General features: G+C 48.1%; 1 protein-coding gene across 4 annotated transcripts in view; it reads left to right on the forward strand.

Moving 5' to 3' along the window:
- Positions 1-16,402, forward strand: part of STMND1 (stathmin domain containing 1) — a 143,865-nt gene that overhangs the window by 82,547 nt on the left and 44,916 nt on the right. For all 4 annotated transcript variants that reach the window (XM_029590707.1, XM_029590705.1, XM_029590706.1 and 1 more), the window contains exon 2: positions 9,047-9,224. In XM_029590707.1, the coding sequence (XP_029446567.1) occupies positions 9,119-9,224 (106 nt within the window). In that variant the 5' untranslated portion in view covers positions 9,047-9,118. The remainder of the gene's footprint in view (positions 1-9,046; positions 9,225-16,402) is intronic.

The following is a 16,402-nucleotide window of genomic DNA, read 5'->3' on the forward strand; positions in this document are numbered from 1 at the left end:
GCTGCTGCAGAGACCTACTGGCCCCCAGAACCCAAGGACTCAACCTGTGGGGGAGGGGGCTGGCTAGAAGGAAGACCAGCTCTTGTCTTGTCTCGAGTCCTGCCTTGGAGTCCCGTGCTGCTCTCCAGGTGGGTTTCCCAGACTTCAGGGCCCATAACACGGAGCAAGAGGCAGGCTGCATCTAAAATAATAACAAAGACCATTGAGAAAATGATTGCTCTAGATGACTAGCCCCTGAACGTGGTGGAGAATGTGGTTTTTAAGAGTCTGCTCAATAAGTTAGCCCCGAATTACAAAGTTTCCTCCAGGACAACATTTAGTATGTAGGAAGGTCATCTGTACCCTGTACAACCAGTGCCATAGTTACATAAAGGTGCAGCTGGCTAAGACAGATGTACCATGCATTTCACCAGCGATATCTTTGTTGCGGTCCCGGTCGCGACACTCGCAACCGGGACCTTACCTTCTCTTCCGGGGTCCCGGGGCCGGGAGCCCCACGGTAGTCCACCGGTCCTTGGGCCTGGTTCTCGGTGGCAGCCTCCATGCCTGGGCGGGCCGGCACGGCCTGTTCTGGGTGGCGTCTCCACGAGGGAGACGCCGCCGACTCACTGAACGTAGCCCCTCCCCTCCTAGGCGCGCGCGCGCAAGGAGGGTGAATTTAAAGGGACTTTCCCGCCATACTGCGGGCCGCCCCTTTCCATGACGTTAGACGCCGGCAAATACTTAAGGCCGGCGTCTGCCTCTGCTAGATGCCTTGCCACAAGGTTACCTTCTGGTGCTTAGTTGCTGTGTGCTCTGTGTGCTTGCCTGCTTCCTCGCTGGTTCCTTGTTCCAGTTGTCCCACTCCAGTTCCTGGTCCAGATCCTTATCTCCTGTTCCAGTACCCGCTTCAGTTCCAGTCCTGGTTCCTTGTGCTCCAGATTCCTGTTCCTGCTTTTGTTCTGGTTCCGGATCTTCTCTGCCTGTCCTGGTATCACTTCTCTGGTTCTGACTTCAGCCTGCCTACGACGCTTCGTGTTTGCTGCCTGCCTCGACCCCAGACTGTCTCCACTGGTTTTCCTGATCGCCTAAGTCCCAGCGGCCCGGGCTCCTACAGGCTCCTCCCGGGGGAGTCTCGGGCTTCCAGGGTGAAGTCATCTCCTTCGGTCTCCTAAGGCCCAGCGGCCCGGCTCCTACAGGCTCCTCCTGGGGGAGTTCGGGCTTCCAGGGTGAAGATCTATCTCATCGCTTGGCAAGGTATCCGCCTCCCAGCCTGTATTCCATCCACGGAGACTTCTCTTCTTTCCATCTATCCTCTCCATCAGGCCGGCCCAAGGGTCCACCGAAAACACTCGCAACAATCTTGACTTGCACAAATGCTACGCATATTTACCTCTCCATGACAGCACACTGGTGGGACCTGACTGAAGCAGCGGCAGGAAGCAGCTCTAGTGGGGATGGCATATAAGGGTATAAGTGGGTTTTGCTGCACACCCAGTTGATGGATAGCCATCATATCATGTGCAATATTCTATCATCCATAAGAAAGGTACTTAAGGGTTGGCAGTTAGACTGCAGAGGCAGGAGTTTTCAGACAGGTTTCTTTGTGACAGATTGTGATGCAAATATATTAAAGGCAATAGAAGATGGAGGTATCTGTTTGCTTTTCACAATTGATGCACCTGGCAGGGTTGCTGGGTACCAGGGATCAAGGGAATCTATTCTTGAAGGGCCCGATAGAGAGGTGTAGAAAAATAGGATATTCTATCAAAGTGTGAAGGGAGGCCAGCTTCTTCATGAGAAGCAGGAAGAATTTGGGATGACTCACAAGCATCTGATTCAAGATGTTGGCACCTGCTGGAATTCCACCTATATGATGCTGCAAAGGTTAGTAGAGCAGTATACACCCCTTCATGATCTGTCTCTGGAAACAGAGATAGATGTAGCACCCCAGGGCATTATGATTGGGTAGTGATGAGACAGCTGATGGAAATCCTGAAGCCCTTCAAGGATGCCATGGAGAATCTGAGTTCAAAAAGTGCCAACCTGGGTAGAATCAACCCTATAGAAAATATTCTGGAAGAAAAGTAGGAGAGTTTCCATGAACAAGAGGGAATGGAATTGGAAGCAGAGGTACTGCGGTTTCTGGATTCCTTACAGTGCCAGGTGCAATAGAGAATGAAACCTCTCATGAAAAACAATACATGCATACTTGCCACATGTTGTGATCCACAGGTGAAAGGAAGTCTCTCCCTCCAGTCCCAACATCTCAGATTTATGAAGGAAATGCTGGTAGCTAGGGTATGTGAACAGGGGCACCAGAGGCAGAGGTACAGTAGGGATGTAGCACATAAGAGTGGCCACCTCAAACAGTTGTGCAAGTAGGAGCAGCATGTTGTCAGCTAGTACTTCCTTCTCATTTTAATATACCAAAACCACATTGGCCACAAAGAACTATCTCTCCTGATACAGGCCTTTGCAACAGCAGCTGGCAAGAGAGACTCTTGGTCCACCCCAGCACAAATTTCTGTGACACGCTGTCTCATAGAGCCTATTGAGGAAATGGATACAGACATGTTGCTACATTTGGCGACTCGTGGGACGTCCCTGAAAGCCACTGCACTCACCCTGGTGCCACCAGCAGGCATATAATGCTGCAGGGCTTCTGCCATGACTGTCATCTCCAGATGACCTTGCATAGGTGTGTGCACACCTGACGTCACCTCATTTAAAGGCCCACGGTGGGAAAAGTCTGCGGCGCCCATTGATGACTTCACCAGCCTTAGCCCTATAAAGGATTCTCAAGACGTCTCTACCTTTCCTCAGCAATGGGTCTCCTGATTCCAGTGTGCAGTATATGTTCCTTTCCTGCATTTCTGCTTCCTGCCTCAACTCTCCAACCCAGCCTTGCCTCGTCTCTCTAGCCCAGCCTTGTCCAGCTTTGTCAAGCCTCTCCTTGCCTCATCCAACCATGCCTCATTCAATCTTGCTCTCCCCTGCCCTTGCTCTGCCTCTGTTGTGTTGTTCTTATCTTCAAAAACTTGTCTTGCCTTGACTTGTCCATTTTGTCTTGTCCTGTCCCTTGGTATCTCACCTTGCCTTATCTCATCTGTCTTGTTCCTCTGTGTTTTCTTGGTTTTGGCTTGATTCTCCAGTTCTGACTTCTGCTTTGGACATGCTTGCAACCTGGACTTGGCCTTGCCTGGAATCTGACTACATCTGTCTTTTGCCTGCCCAGACTGTTGGCCCATCCCTGGACTCTTTTGTGGATCACCCACAGGACCCAACTAAGACCTGCTGGCCCCTGGAAAACAAGGGCTAAACTTGCAAGGAACAAGGTTGGTTTAGGTAAAGCTCAAACCTGTCCCTGGACCAGCATGTGTCCACCTGCTGTCAGCGTGAGCCTAGTGGGCTTGCTGACTAGGAAGTGTCAACAACGCCACAGCACAAGGGCTCACACCCCTTACACATGTTGGCATATTGGGCTAACATGTCAGCTGTCTAGCCAAGGTGGCTCAGTGCTGTCTTTCTTGTCCACCAACTAGCATGCCCAGGGAATGAATCTTCTCAATGGCAGGGGACATCGTGAGCCCTCATCACTCAAGGCTGGCATTAGAATTGATGGAAAAGATAATCTTTGAAAATTAATCTGCCTTTGCTTGGGTTTCGAGAATTTCCATATGAGTGGCAAAATGACTGAAAACACCTTGAAGGTCTTGTTGCAGCTTTGCCTAACTGCCATGCTCCTGAGATACCACCTTAGAGATCTTGCTGCCATATGCCTACCTGCAATTCTGCAGATGTACTACTATCAGGGTCTTACTGCTACTGCTCTGTTTACCTGCCATGCCCACAAGATAAAATCTTACGTTCCTTACTGCTACCACTCTGCCTACCTGCCATGCCCCTGACATACCATTTTAGTGGTTTTCTGCCTACCTTGCATGTTACTGATATATCACTTTGGGGATCTTGCTGCTTATATGCCTACCTACCATGCCCTGGAAGTACCAGCATGGGAATTTTGGTGCCTTCATGTTCTTTGCTGTTTGAATCTCAGCCTAGTTCTCCCACTGTATTTATTTCTTAATTATACTGGGGTGTTTTGTCCCCAGAAAAAAATATGAAAAAAGGAAAAAGAAATACAAGGTTTTCCTCCAACCCCACCTCTTTTATAGTTTTCCATCTTGCTATCATTGCCTATCTAGGCCTTTGTGTTGTTTGCAATGGACCGCATTCCTTGCCTTGGTGGTTTAGACAACTTTGTGCAGTTTGCATTCCAAACACTGGATGCCTTAGGGGTTTTGACAATTTTATACTGTTTGCGATTCACCATACTATATGTCTTGGGGTTTTTGATGACTTTCTGCTGTTTGCAATTCACCACATTGTACGCTTTGGGGGTCAGCACTCATCAGCATATATTAACTTAGCAATCACCACAGTTATACAAGTAATTGATGGAACCATAACTGATTTACTAAGCCATTCACAGTTTTACTGTACCATTTGTGTATACATAATGGGGTAGATTTTCAAAGGGGTACGCACGTATGATGCACGCATGTGCCGAGCCTATTTTACATAGGCTCGGCGGCGCGTGCAAGCCCTGGGACACGCATAAGTCACGGGGCTTGCATGGAGAGGCGTGTCGGGGGCGTGCCACAAGTGACGCGGCGTTTTGGGGGCAGGCCGCGAGTGACACGGCGTTTCGGGGTCAGGCCTGGGGGCATGGCACCAGCCCAGGGGCGTGGTCGAGGCCTCCAGACCAGCCCCCGGGTCGGGTGATGGCACGCCAGCAGCCCGCTGGCATGCGCAGATTTACGCCTGCGGAAATCTGCCAACAAAGGCAGGGGTGGGGTTAGGTAGGGGAAGGGAGGGGAAGGTGAGGGGAGGAGGAAGGAAAGTTCCCTCCGAGGCCGCTCTGATTTCGGAGCGACCTCGGAGGGAACAGGCAGCGCGCGCTGGGCTTGGCGCACGCAGGTTGCACAAATGTGCACCTCCTTGCGCGCGCCGACCCCGGAGTTTATAAGATACGCGCCGCTACGCGCGTACCTTATAAAATCCAGCGTACTTTTGTTCGCGCCTGGTGCACGAACAAAAGTACGCACGTGCGTACATTTATAAAATCTACCCCAATATGTGCACAGCTTGAACTTTACAGTTGTACAGAATCATATGCTAGTCTACTAGTAGAATCAATCACATTCCTCCTACTGAGACCAGCATCCCCCACTCTGGCTGTCTTTGAGATTCTTTTCAAATCCTCTTTCCTTATGGTACTTGCCAATGCTTGGTCTTGCCCTGGCCACCTGTTGCTTTGCACTTTTGCTGCAGCATTCCTTAGGCTCTTCCTTCCACTCCAGGTACTGCTTATTCTTTACAGTTTAAAGGTGATCCACTGATAGGATCACCCACATTCCTCCTACTGAGACCGGCATTCTCCACTTTAAATGTCTTCAAGGTTCTTTTCAAATCCCCTTTCCTTACAGTATCTACTGACTCTTCGTCTTCCCCTGCCCATCCTTGGCATGCTTGCTGCACCACTCCTCAGGCTCTTCATGTCCATCATGGTACTTTTGGCTTTTGATGCCATTTTTCCTCCTGCCTCAGCCCTTGAGGTATATCTTAGTGGGTGTTTGGCCAAGGTGCCTTCTGTGTTACTCTGCTTCTTCTATTTCAGTTTTTAATATTCACCAGCATCAGTATTGCTAACGCCGCTCCAAGCTACTCTTGGTACCTTAGGGTTCATCCTCTACTGCTCTGGCAATCTTCAAGATTCTTTCCAAAATCCATTCTCCAATAGTACCTGTCAACTCTGTCTTGCCCTGGCCAACCAATGCTTTACACAGGCCTTACTCATTCATTTATCATTAACTGTTTCATGTCCTTGCATACATTTTTTTCAAACTCTGTTCCCTTATTGTTTTTACAGTTATTGGTCTCTTCCAGTATTTAGCCTTCGATGCATTATACCACAACAAAAATCAAGGGCTACAGAAGTGCAGGACCTAGATTCAGGACCCTGTTCCTCCATGTTTACTGCTTCTAAGGTAATGGCGGTAGTATTTGCAAAAATTGATTCAGAAGAAGAATCATGTCCTGAATTCACTGAATCACAGGATATTAAACAGTTAACTGCTAACAAGTATTTGATGCCTCCAATCCGTAGCATCTTGGCATCCAGTGAAAAACAACTCCAAGCTGAAGCAGCCAATGCCTTCATCTGATACTATACAGAAACAACAAGAGGCTTCTTCCAGGGATTTTCTCTGGCTGCTGTCTGCTTCGAGCTTTCTACCAAATGTGGTTGTTGCCTTTTCCCATTCATTTGGAGCCTTGGGGTTTTCTTGCTACTCTGGGTGGCTACTTTATGCCTCTCATGATGATTTAGGGTCTTTATGCCATTTTGTCACTTGCTTTCACTTTCTAACACTGCCTTGGTGGGTTTTCTGCCTCTTCTGGTGCTTTGTTCCCTCTTCAAGTGCCTTACTTGGTGCCACTTTGCCTCTTTCGTACAGCCTTGGGGGATTCATGCCAAAAATGTTGGTGCCCTTTGCCCTGCTTTTGCAACCTTCATGTGATCTGGCCACATTTGCTGCTGTTTTGCTCCTCTATTGGGTGCCTTGGAGAACTCCTGTCACTGCTGGTTCTGTTTTGCCCCATTACAGGTCTGTGGATTTTTTATGCCACTTTGATACCATATTGACTTAGTCTTGATGCGCTGGCATGCGTTCACCCTCCTAACGATATCTACCCACCATCTTCTTTAGAAATGATTACAAAATCCCAATTTGGAATCCCAAAATAGCCTGCATTGGTTCCCTCATTGACTCTTAACAGGAAACAAATGAACAAATAAAAAGAACAAGTAAAAAATGTTTTTCATTTGAAACAAACCTAACGAATGATTGTGACCTATAAAATGAATGAATGGACCAAAAATCTTTTGGACTCTGCACATCTCTACAATTCACATGAATTTTGACCATTTTGTAATAGTTGTATGTGCACAAGGACAGGCCTGATCAGCATGTGCAAAGAGCAACTTGCTTGCTTGGCAAATAAATTCATCTTTTTGGTTTTGTTTGTTTTTTGGGGTTTGTTTTTTTTGGGGTTTTTTTTGCAAAACTTTCACTGTCAGATGTATTGCACAACATTTTGTGCAAACAGTCAAAATCTAGTAAAAGTATTGGAAAAAAGCAAAATCATATTAGCAACAGAGCCTGATATTCAATAGCCCTATGCACTTAACTTTAAAAGTCAGGCGCCCTTTGAAAAGTCAAGCGCCCTTCTGAATAAAAAGGTTTGCTGGTTTAGAGCCTAAATTTAGATACCTAAAAAGTGGGTGGGGAAAAGGGTGCAGTCAGGGTGGGAGAATGAACTTAGATATTGAGTTTTTATTTTCAACACTGAGTACCTAAATAAAGCATCTTTAGGAGCTCCAAGTTAAGGTGCCTAAAATTACAGTTAGGCACCTATATTCAGCCATTAAGGGCATCTTAAATCAGGTGTTGAGCTCTCTTTGAATATTGTGTTCATATTTTCTAGGAGACATGGTAAAACAGTTTTGGCACATTCTTGCAAAAATGAAAGAGTCATTCCCTATTTGTAATGTGCTTCTACGAGCACAGGGTGAAAAATTAAAGCAAAAGGGATAGTTTGCACTAATAATTCACAAGACTCCAAATCCAACCTATAAATTTTGCAGATCTCTAATGTAGTATAATGTGCACTTTAATGGTGTCTTAATGTATGACACCATGTATACATTTAGATTTTGAGGACTGTAAAAGAAGCAAAGCAAGGCAAGCAGTTCTTAACAATTAAACATATGCACAATGATGCTCTCATGCATTAAGAGAAAAGGATTGCACTTAGGGGCGGATTTTAAAACCCCTGCGCGTGTAAATCCAGCAGGATTTACGCGCGCAGGGCCCTCGCGCGCCGATGCGCCTATTTTGCATAGGCCGCCGGTGCGCGTAAAGCCCCGGGGCGCGCGTAAGTCCCGGGACTTTCGAAACGGGGAGGGAGGGGGCGTGTCCGGGGGCGTTCCCGAAATGATGCGGTGTTTCCGGGGCGTGTCGCGGCGTTTCGGGGGCGGGCCCGGGGGTGTGGCGCCGGCCCAGGGGCGTGGTCAAGGCCTCCGGACCACGCCCCCAGGACTGGAGGACGGAGCGGGGCTGCCGGCGACGCGCGCAAAGTTACGCCTGCTGAAAGCAGGCGTAACTTTGCCAACAAAGGTATGGGGGGGTTTAGATAGGGCCGGGGGGGTGGGTTAGGTAGGGGAAGGGAGGGGAAGGTGGGGGGAGGGCGAAGAAAAGTTCCCTCCGAGGCCGCTCCGATTTCGGAGCGGCCTCGGAGGGAACAGGCAGGCCGCGCTGGGCTCGGCGCGCGCAGGTTGCACAAATGTGTACCCCCTTGCGCGCGCCGACCCTGGATTTCATAAGATACGCGCGGCTATGCGCGTATCTTATAAAATCTGGTGTACTTTTGTTCGCGCCGGTGGCGTGAACAAAAGTACCCGTGCGCGTAGTGTTTGAAAATCCGCCCCTTATTATACCAGGGTTAGATAACACTGGTCCTCGAGAGGCCACAACAGGTCTAGTTTTCAGGATATCTACAATGAACAAGCCTGAGATATGCTTGCATGCACTGCCTCCCCTGTATGCATATCTATCTCATGCATATTCATTGTGGCTATCCTGAAAACCAGATCTGCCTGTGGCACTCGAGGACTGGAGTTGCCCTTACCCCTGTATTATACTATTATAAGGCACGTATGAGATTTAGATTTGTTCGTGCTTTGTAATGAGAAGCATCTTTAATTCTAAAATGTGCCGGGGGAAGGCCCTCCTTACAGAGCTCATTTTGTAATATCAAGCTGCTCTTCTGCTGCAAGCATCGACACTGCACCAACAATAAGGTGCAGAGGGAAGGGGGAGAGAGTCAATCAAATAATTTGATTACAAGAACACCTTATAGTGCTGTATAATCATAACAGGGAACTCTCTGAACACAGGTAGGTGCACCTCATTTTCCAACTCATTTTCCTTATTTTTTGCAGGTTAAACATGATTTGTTTCGCAGACAGCTAGGTCCCAATGCTCGTGATGGGTCTGCATTGTCAAAAGGGACCATGGACAGTGGTCTTGGGCTTGAAGATGAGCTTGCCGGAGGAGACCTCCCTGGCACTGTGACCAACAAGTTATCAGCCAGAGAAAAAGAGAGTAGAGAAAACACAGGTACAGTCCTAAAGCTAAGGAGATGCTTTTCAAGAAGGACATAACGTATAATATTGCCATACTGTAGAATTAGTTTCGCTGGCAAAAAAATGTTTTTTGCCAGCGAAACTGATCCTTTAGAATGCTGATGATCCTTTAGAATGCTTTAGAATGCTAGATGATCCTTTAGAATGCTGATGGTTTGTTTTTTTTTTGCATACAAAATACTGTAGAATTAGTTTCGCTGGCAAAAAAATGTTTTTTGCTAGATGATCCTTTAGAATGCTGATGGTTTGTTGTTTTTGGCATACAAAATGATTAAGCTGGGTTTGATCAATTGGAGCTGAGAACAAAATACGAGAAAATTAAGGGCCAGATTTTTAAAAGGTTACGCACACAACCGGCCTATTTTAAAAAGGCCGGCGACTCACGTAAAGCCCCGGGACACGTGTACGTCCCGGGGCTTGCAAAAAGGGGTGGGGAGGGGGCGGGGCGTGGGCGGTCCAGGGCCAGAGGCCTCTGACACAGCGGCCATTTGCTGCTGTGTCCGAGATTGCATGCTGGCAGTTGGCCGGCGCGCGCAACTTACTTCAGCCCCAGGGCTGAAGTAAGTTTTGAAATAAAAGAAGTCATCAAAGGTGGGGAAGAAAGGACGGGGGAGGTAGGGGAAGAGAAGGGAAGGTGGGGTCGGGGGTTAGGGAAGTTCCCTCCGATTTCGGAGTGGCCTGGGAGGGAACATGGGAAGGCAGCGCGGCTCAGAGCGGACTAGGCGCACGCAAGGTGCACAATTGTGCACCCCCTTGCACGTGCCAACCCTGGATTTTATAACATGCGCACGCACATATAGGCCACGTGTGCTTCTTTTAAAATCTACCCCTGTGTGTGGTAACCAGAGGAAGGTATAACAAAGTAAATGTCAGCGGAAAAAACACCTAAGTGGTTCATTCAGTCTGACCAGCAATCTTTCGTTTTATTATTTTTCTATAATTAGGGCAATTGTTGCTCTGTGCAAGTTACCCCAGTTGACATGGGTTACTTCTTTTTCTTTGTCTCCATCATTTAGCCATTAGGAATCCTGTGTTTCTCCCATGCCCTTTTGAATTCCATTATTGTCCTCATCCTCAAAAAAAAAAAAAAGACTCTCTTACATATTTAGCCAAGTCTAGTTCAAAAACAAATTCTTTCCTGCCTCCAAATATGGCATTCATAGGTAGGAAAATGAAGTAAAGCCTGATTTTTATTGCATGAAAATTTAATTTTACTACTGCTCATTTAAATTGACTAAAACAGCAACCACACGACTTTATCCAAGACGAAAGATACCACAATACAACTGTGAGGAAAAAATAAATGAGCAAAGTCGCCAAAACAATTTTTGACCTGATGAAGGGAGTATTAGCTCCTGAAAGCTGGTCAAGAAATGTATTGTTAGTCCAATAAAAATGTATCAGCGTGTGTGTGTGTCTGTATATATATGTTATATTTAATAACTTTCGACATTTCTGTACTTTCCAAAGGACAATCATACTAGTTTCTGAGAGATTCAGAACTCATTCTGTGCCTATATGCTAAAAGCTTCCAAGAGCATGTTACGATTCTGCTTGTGGGAACTAGCCCACAAGCAGCCTTTCACCTCTTTTTTTCGCCAGCCAGCCAGCCCCGATGCCGTCTGTCGTCTCCGCGCGCTGGAGACCGCCCACAGTTTGCTCCTGCACGGCGGGCCTTGCTGCCAGGCCTCCACGCGGCCTGGAGGCCACCTCCGCCTTCCTTCTCGCACAGCAGGCCTTGCAGCTGTGCTCCGTGGCAGGAGCCGCTGCTGTCTCTCCTTCACCTCGTGGCCAGGAGGCTGCAGACACCATTTCCTTGCGGCCAGGAGGCCGCCGACACTGAGCCCGCGTGGCGGGGTGCTGTTCCTGCTCTTCTCACCTTCGCGGCAGGAGCCACCGATGCCATCGTTGCTCCTCTTCTTGCGGCCGGGAGGCTGCCTGGAGCTCCTCCTCGTGGCCTGGAGGCCGCCACCGATGTTCTGCAGTGGCAGGAGCCGCCCCCAGCTTCTCTTCAGCAGCAGGAACCGCCTCCGTAGCCTTGGGCCTACTCCTTCTCTGCAGTGGGCTGTTGCTGTCCCTAGTCCTACCTCCTTAGGCAAGAAGCCAAGCCTCCTGTCTGGATTTAAAGGGCCAGTCCTCCTGGCTCCTCCTTATGATGTCATCCTGGGTGTTCCTCTTCAGCCCTACAAAAGGGCTCAATCTGCAGTTCCTCTTCACCTTTACAAGGAGTCAGTCATGGAGTCGGAATGCTCCTGGATCCTCCATTCCAGCTCTTCGGTCCAGGAGTTCCTGATGTCCAGCTCCGCATCTTCAAGGCACTCTGATCTATGTTGGAATTCCTTTGTCTTCCTTTGTGGTTCCTGATCCTTCGTCTCATCTTCGTTCCATGTTTGGTCTCTCACCGGATCCTAAGTCCATGTCTTCGTCGTCCGACCCTACTGATGTCTTCACCTTCAGATCTTCCTGAAGTGCTCATCTTCTGATGTCCTGTCCTTCCAGAAGTCCGTCATCCTGTTGTTCTGCCTCTCGGAGCCTCCTCACTGCTCTTCGTTGGGTGCCCTGGGGGTCCGAAGTCCAGATGTCCAGATGTCTTGTTCTCCAGTTCACTTGACACCTCCTCGATGCTCTTGACTGAATGTCCTGGGGGTTAAAGTCCAGATGTCCTGACATGCTAGACGTCTTCGTGTAAATTTGTCTTCGTCTTCAGAATCCTCTTGATGTCCTCGTCTTCGTTCCTTTTCGCTGTCAAGCAACGCAATAAACTCCTCATATTCCCCATTATTTCTTATCCCCCAAATCCCTCCCTGTATTGTCATGCCTCCATAAGGTGGTCTTTATCCTATTCTTAAAACATTTTCTAAATATGTAAAAATCTGGAATGCTATTCCTCCATATTGCCATAAGCTTTTCCAATTGATAAACTCCTGATAATCTTTTATAGAAATATAACAATTTTGCACCTACTTGCAATTAATATCTGAGTGATTAGTTTATTTAAGATCTTTGCATCATCCACTCTACATTGAAAAGAAAGATTTTTGGATCCCAATCCCCATTGTTGCGTCCGTCGGTCACAGACGGCTGCGACCGCTCTGTCTTACCTCTTTTCTTCCCTTTTCCTCCTTCTTGGGCAGGGTGGCTGCCTCCGGAGCTGAGTGCCTCGGTGTCTCCAGCTTAGCATGGGAGTTCCAGTCCGCCATGCTCATTCCCTTGGCCTCCTAGGGCACATGCACATCTCCTACGATCAAATACACGTCATGGCGGGAACCTCAGGGGCGTCCCCACCGCATGACATCAATACCTCCGGGTATTTAAAGCCTCCACTTCACTAACACCTTTGAGTTAGCAAGGACTTCGGTTTAAGCTACTCTGACCACGCTAAGCTGCACACTTAGACGCCGCTCAACACTCCAAGGGCCTCGCTCCTTTAAAAGTTCAAGACTCCCGCTCCTCGGGGGTCTCTTGCTTCCATCACCCTTCGGGGCCTCTACTAATTGAGACAACCACTCCTTGGGGGTCTCTCTTATTCTTTTCAGGATCTCCAGACTATCAGGTACTCGCTCCTCGAGGGCCTACCAGTCTATGTATCCTGTACCACGGACCTTCGGTCCCATCTCACTACCAGGAAGACGCCTATACTCCTGTGAGTACCTCTACAATCTGGTGCTCCAACTCCACCCACCAGGTTCGACGTTGCCCGCACCACGGGTCCCCACCTCTCTTGAACATCTGGGTGAGATTCTACATCTGAGACTGTTGAACATATTGGCATTTCGCGGACCTCAGTGCCTTACCTTCCTGCTTCACACCATCTATCTACAGCAGTACAATAAAGCCTTCCATTCATCCCGTGTCTGCTATCTGAGTTTAGCCTATCGCTGTGGTTCCCCACGGGGCCCCTCCCCATGGGCGGAGTCATCTCCACAGTGACCGAGGGTCCACAATGCCACAAACACAACAGATTGCTAACTACATGGACTCAGCTCAGCTCGCGGCCCTGCAGGCCATCCCTGGCCTAGCCCAGCGGATCACGGAACAACAAGTCTTTGGAGAGCTTAGCTACTGCCTTCAATCAGTTACATGCTCAACTGAATTCTTCAGCTCCTCCTGTGAAGGAATTGCTGTCCCCTGTGGTAACCCTCAAGACCACTGTACCTTTATCCACACCTACCCACTTTATGGGTGAAGCCAAGATGAGCAGAGGGTTTGTTAATCAATGCAGCATGCATTTTTCATTACAGCCTACCTTCTTTCCCACTGAAGACCACCTACATCCTATCGTTCCTAGAAGGACGAGCTCTGGCCTGGGCTTCACTGTTATGGGAACGTGAAGATCCTATCCTGAACGATTTACCAGGATTCCTAAAACTTTTTAAGTCTGTTTTTGATGACCCGGTTCGCCAGACTGTTGCTGGATCTGCTTTGCTCAATGTTCAGCAAGGTAAGAAGCTGCTTACAGACTTTGCAATTGAATTTAAGACTTTAGCATCCGAATTACATTGGGACTTTGGATGCTTATGTGTGATATTCATGGAGGGTCTCAACTCTCGCTTAAAGGACGAGTTAGTGGCTCGTGATTTGCCTGATACCCTTGAATCTCTGATGGAATTGGCTGGGAGAATTGACCGCTGCATCTGCGACTGAACTCTGGAGGCAAAGAGTCCACAAAAGTCTACAGTGGGAGCTAACCATCCTAAACCTGTGCCGATTGCTTCTAGCTTACTGTCTACATCCTTAGATGAAGAAAAGCCAATGCAGTTAGGCCTTAGCCACTTAACGTCCAAGGAGAGACATTTCCGCAAGCGCATGGGGTTATGCATGTATTGTGGCCAATCGGGCCACGCAGTCCAAACCTGTCCCATCTGTCCGGGAAACTGATGGGCCTAGGATCTGCAGGAGGACTTCTCCTGGGCCTCAATTCTCCTACTCCGCCATTATCCTTACCAGTATCGCTGCTCTGCGGAGGTCTTGAATTTCAGACTCTCGCTCTCATTGACTCCGGTGCAGGAGGTAATTTTATTCTGAAGCGCTTAGTTGAACATCTACAGATTCCTACCACACCAATAGCTAAGCCTCTACTATTGTCCTCTATCCATGGAGAACCACTTCCTGGAGAAGTTTCATTGACCACCCAGGCCATTGGCCTGCGCACTGGAGCTCTACATTCAGAATACACTTCATTTCTAGTATTGGAAAAAGCCATGCATCCAGTGCTATTGGGGCTGCCTTGGCTTCAAGACCATATGCCACAATTTAATTGGGCCATGTTGGAACTGTCCCAGTGGGGACCAGACTGTCATGGTCGGTGTCTTGCGGAGGTTTCACCACTCATTTGCATGCCCACCACTCCATCATTATCTGGCTTATCTCCACAATACGCCTCCTTCCAGGATGTTTTCTCAAAACAAGCAGCTGATGTACTTCCACCGCACAGAGTGTTTGACTGCACCATAAATCTGAAACCTAATTCAGAACCTCCCAAAGGAAGAGTTTATCCTCTGCCAGTAGCTGAAATTAAAGCGATGTCTACCTATGTACAAGAAAATCTACAAAAGGGATTCATCAGACCCTCCAAATCTCCTGCCGGTGCAGGCTTCTTTTTCGTAGGGAAAAAAGATGGCACCTTACGCCCCTGCATCGACTACAGGGGTCTGAATGAGATTACCATCAAGGACATGTACCCCCTGCCCTTAATTTCTGAACTGTTCTATAGGCTCCAAGGAGCCAAAATATTCTCCAAATTAGACCTTAAGGGAGCTTACAACTTAGTTCGTATTCAAGAAGGAGATGAATGGAAGACTGCTTTTAACACCCGTGATGGACACTTTGAATAACTCATCATGCCCTTCAGTTTAAGTAACACACCTGCAGTCTTTCAAAATATGATGAACGACATCTTAAGGGACTTACTTTATCAATGTGTAGAGGTATATCTCGATGATATACTGATCTTTCTCAAGATCTGCAAACTCATCAGGAGGATGTCAAGAAAGTTCTAAGATGCCTGCGTGAGTACCACTTATACGCTAAGCTTGAAAAGTGTGAATTCCACAAAGTCTGTACCATTCCTGGGATACATTGTTTCTAAGAATGATTTTCAAATGGACCTTAAGAAATTAGAAAGTATCCAGGACTGGCCTCAACCTACAGGCCTGAAGGTGATATGTTCCGCTATCTGATGGGAGGAGCAATCTGATATAAATCTGCTATTAGTTAGACTGTGGAGTAGCAATCTATTATTATTAGCTCCTAAAGAAGAAGGAGTAAGCAATCTTGTAGTGTCTCAGATATCATCTTGCTAAGGAGTAGTAATCTGTAATGAATCTGATATAGTTGTGGGTGGATCTCTGGGCCGGTGGCAGATGACAACACCCCCGGGAGGATATCCCAAGAGGGACCACCAGCTACGCTTGAGTATGGAGACAGACACACATTAGTTCTTTTATTAAACAGATTTTTGAAACGACCAGAGGTGGCAGTAGTGAGCTGATATGCCCGGCAGGGCTGTAGTCCCTCAGGTACTGGAACGGTGATCCAGGATGGCTGAGCGGTTGAGAAACTGTTGAAAGTGAGTAGGCAGAGTTCATGAACAGAACTAGATGATAAAACTCACATAAGGTCTCAAGGAAGCTCAGGAGCTGGAAAGGTTTAGGCCCTTGAGGAGTGAGTACCTGGTTCCAGGGAAAGCTCTGAGAGAGCGATGGTAATTCACGATTGTTTGTAGCAGCGATAGCTTCCAAGCAATAGATAATCTTCAGAGCGTCCAGGAACATGGGCCCTCGAGGAGCGAGTACCGGTTCCTATCTGTAATCTGAAAGTAAAGAAAAAGAGCGAGGCCCCCGAGGAGCGGGTACCTCTGGTAAGTCCGAGGAGGCAAAGTAGCTTGGGAGGTGTAGCCGAAGCAATCCCCTTGCTAACTCAGTTAGATAGTGAAATAGAAACCTTTAAATATTGGAAGCGGATAATGTCATCTCAGGGGGATGCCCCTGAGGTTCGCGCTCTTGCTGGTACTTCAATCAGAGCGCGCGCGCGCCCTAGGTCTTTAGGCAACATGGCGGATCTGCAACATCAAGCCGGTCCAGGGACGCCGGAGGGAGACAGCATGGAGACACCGCGGCAGCCAGCCATCCATCAGACCCGGAGGGAGTTGCC

Source organism: Rhinatrema bivittatum, chromosome 2 (assembly GCF_901001135.1).
Source record: "Rhinatrema bivittatum chromosome 2, aRhiBiv1.1, whole genome shotgun sequence".
NCBI lineage: Eukaryota > Metazoa > Chordata > Amphibia > Gymnophiona > Rhinatrematidae > Rhinatrema > Rhinatrema bivittatum.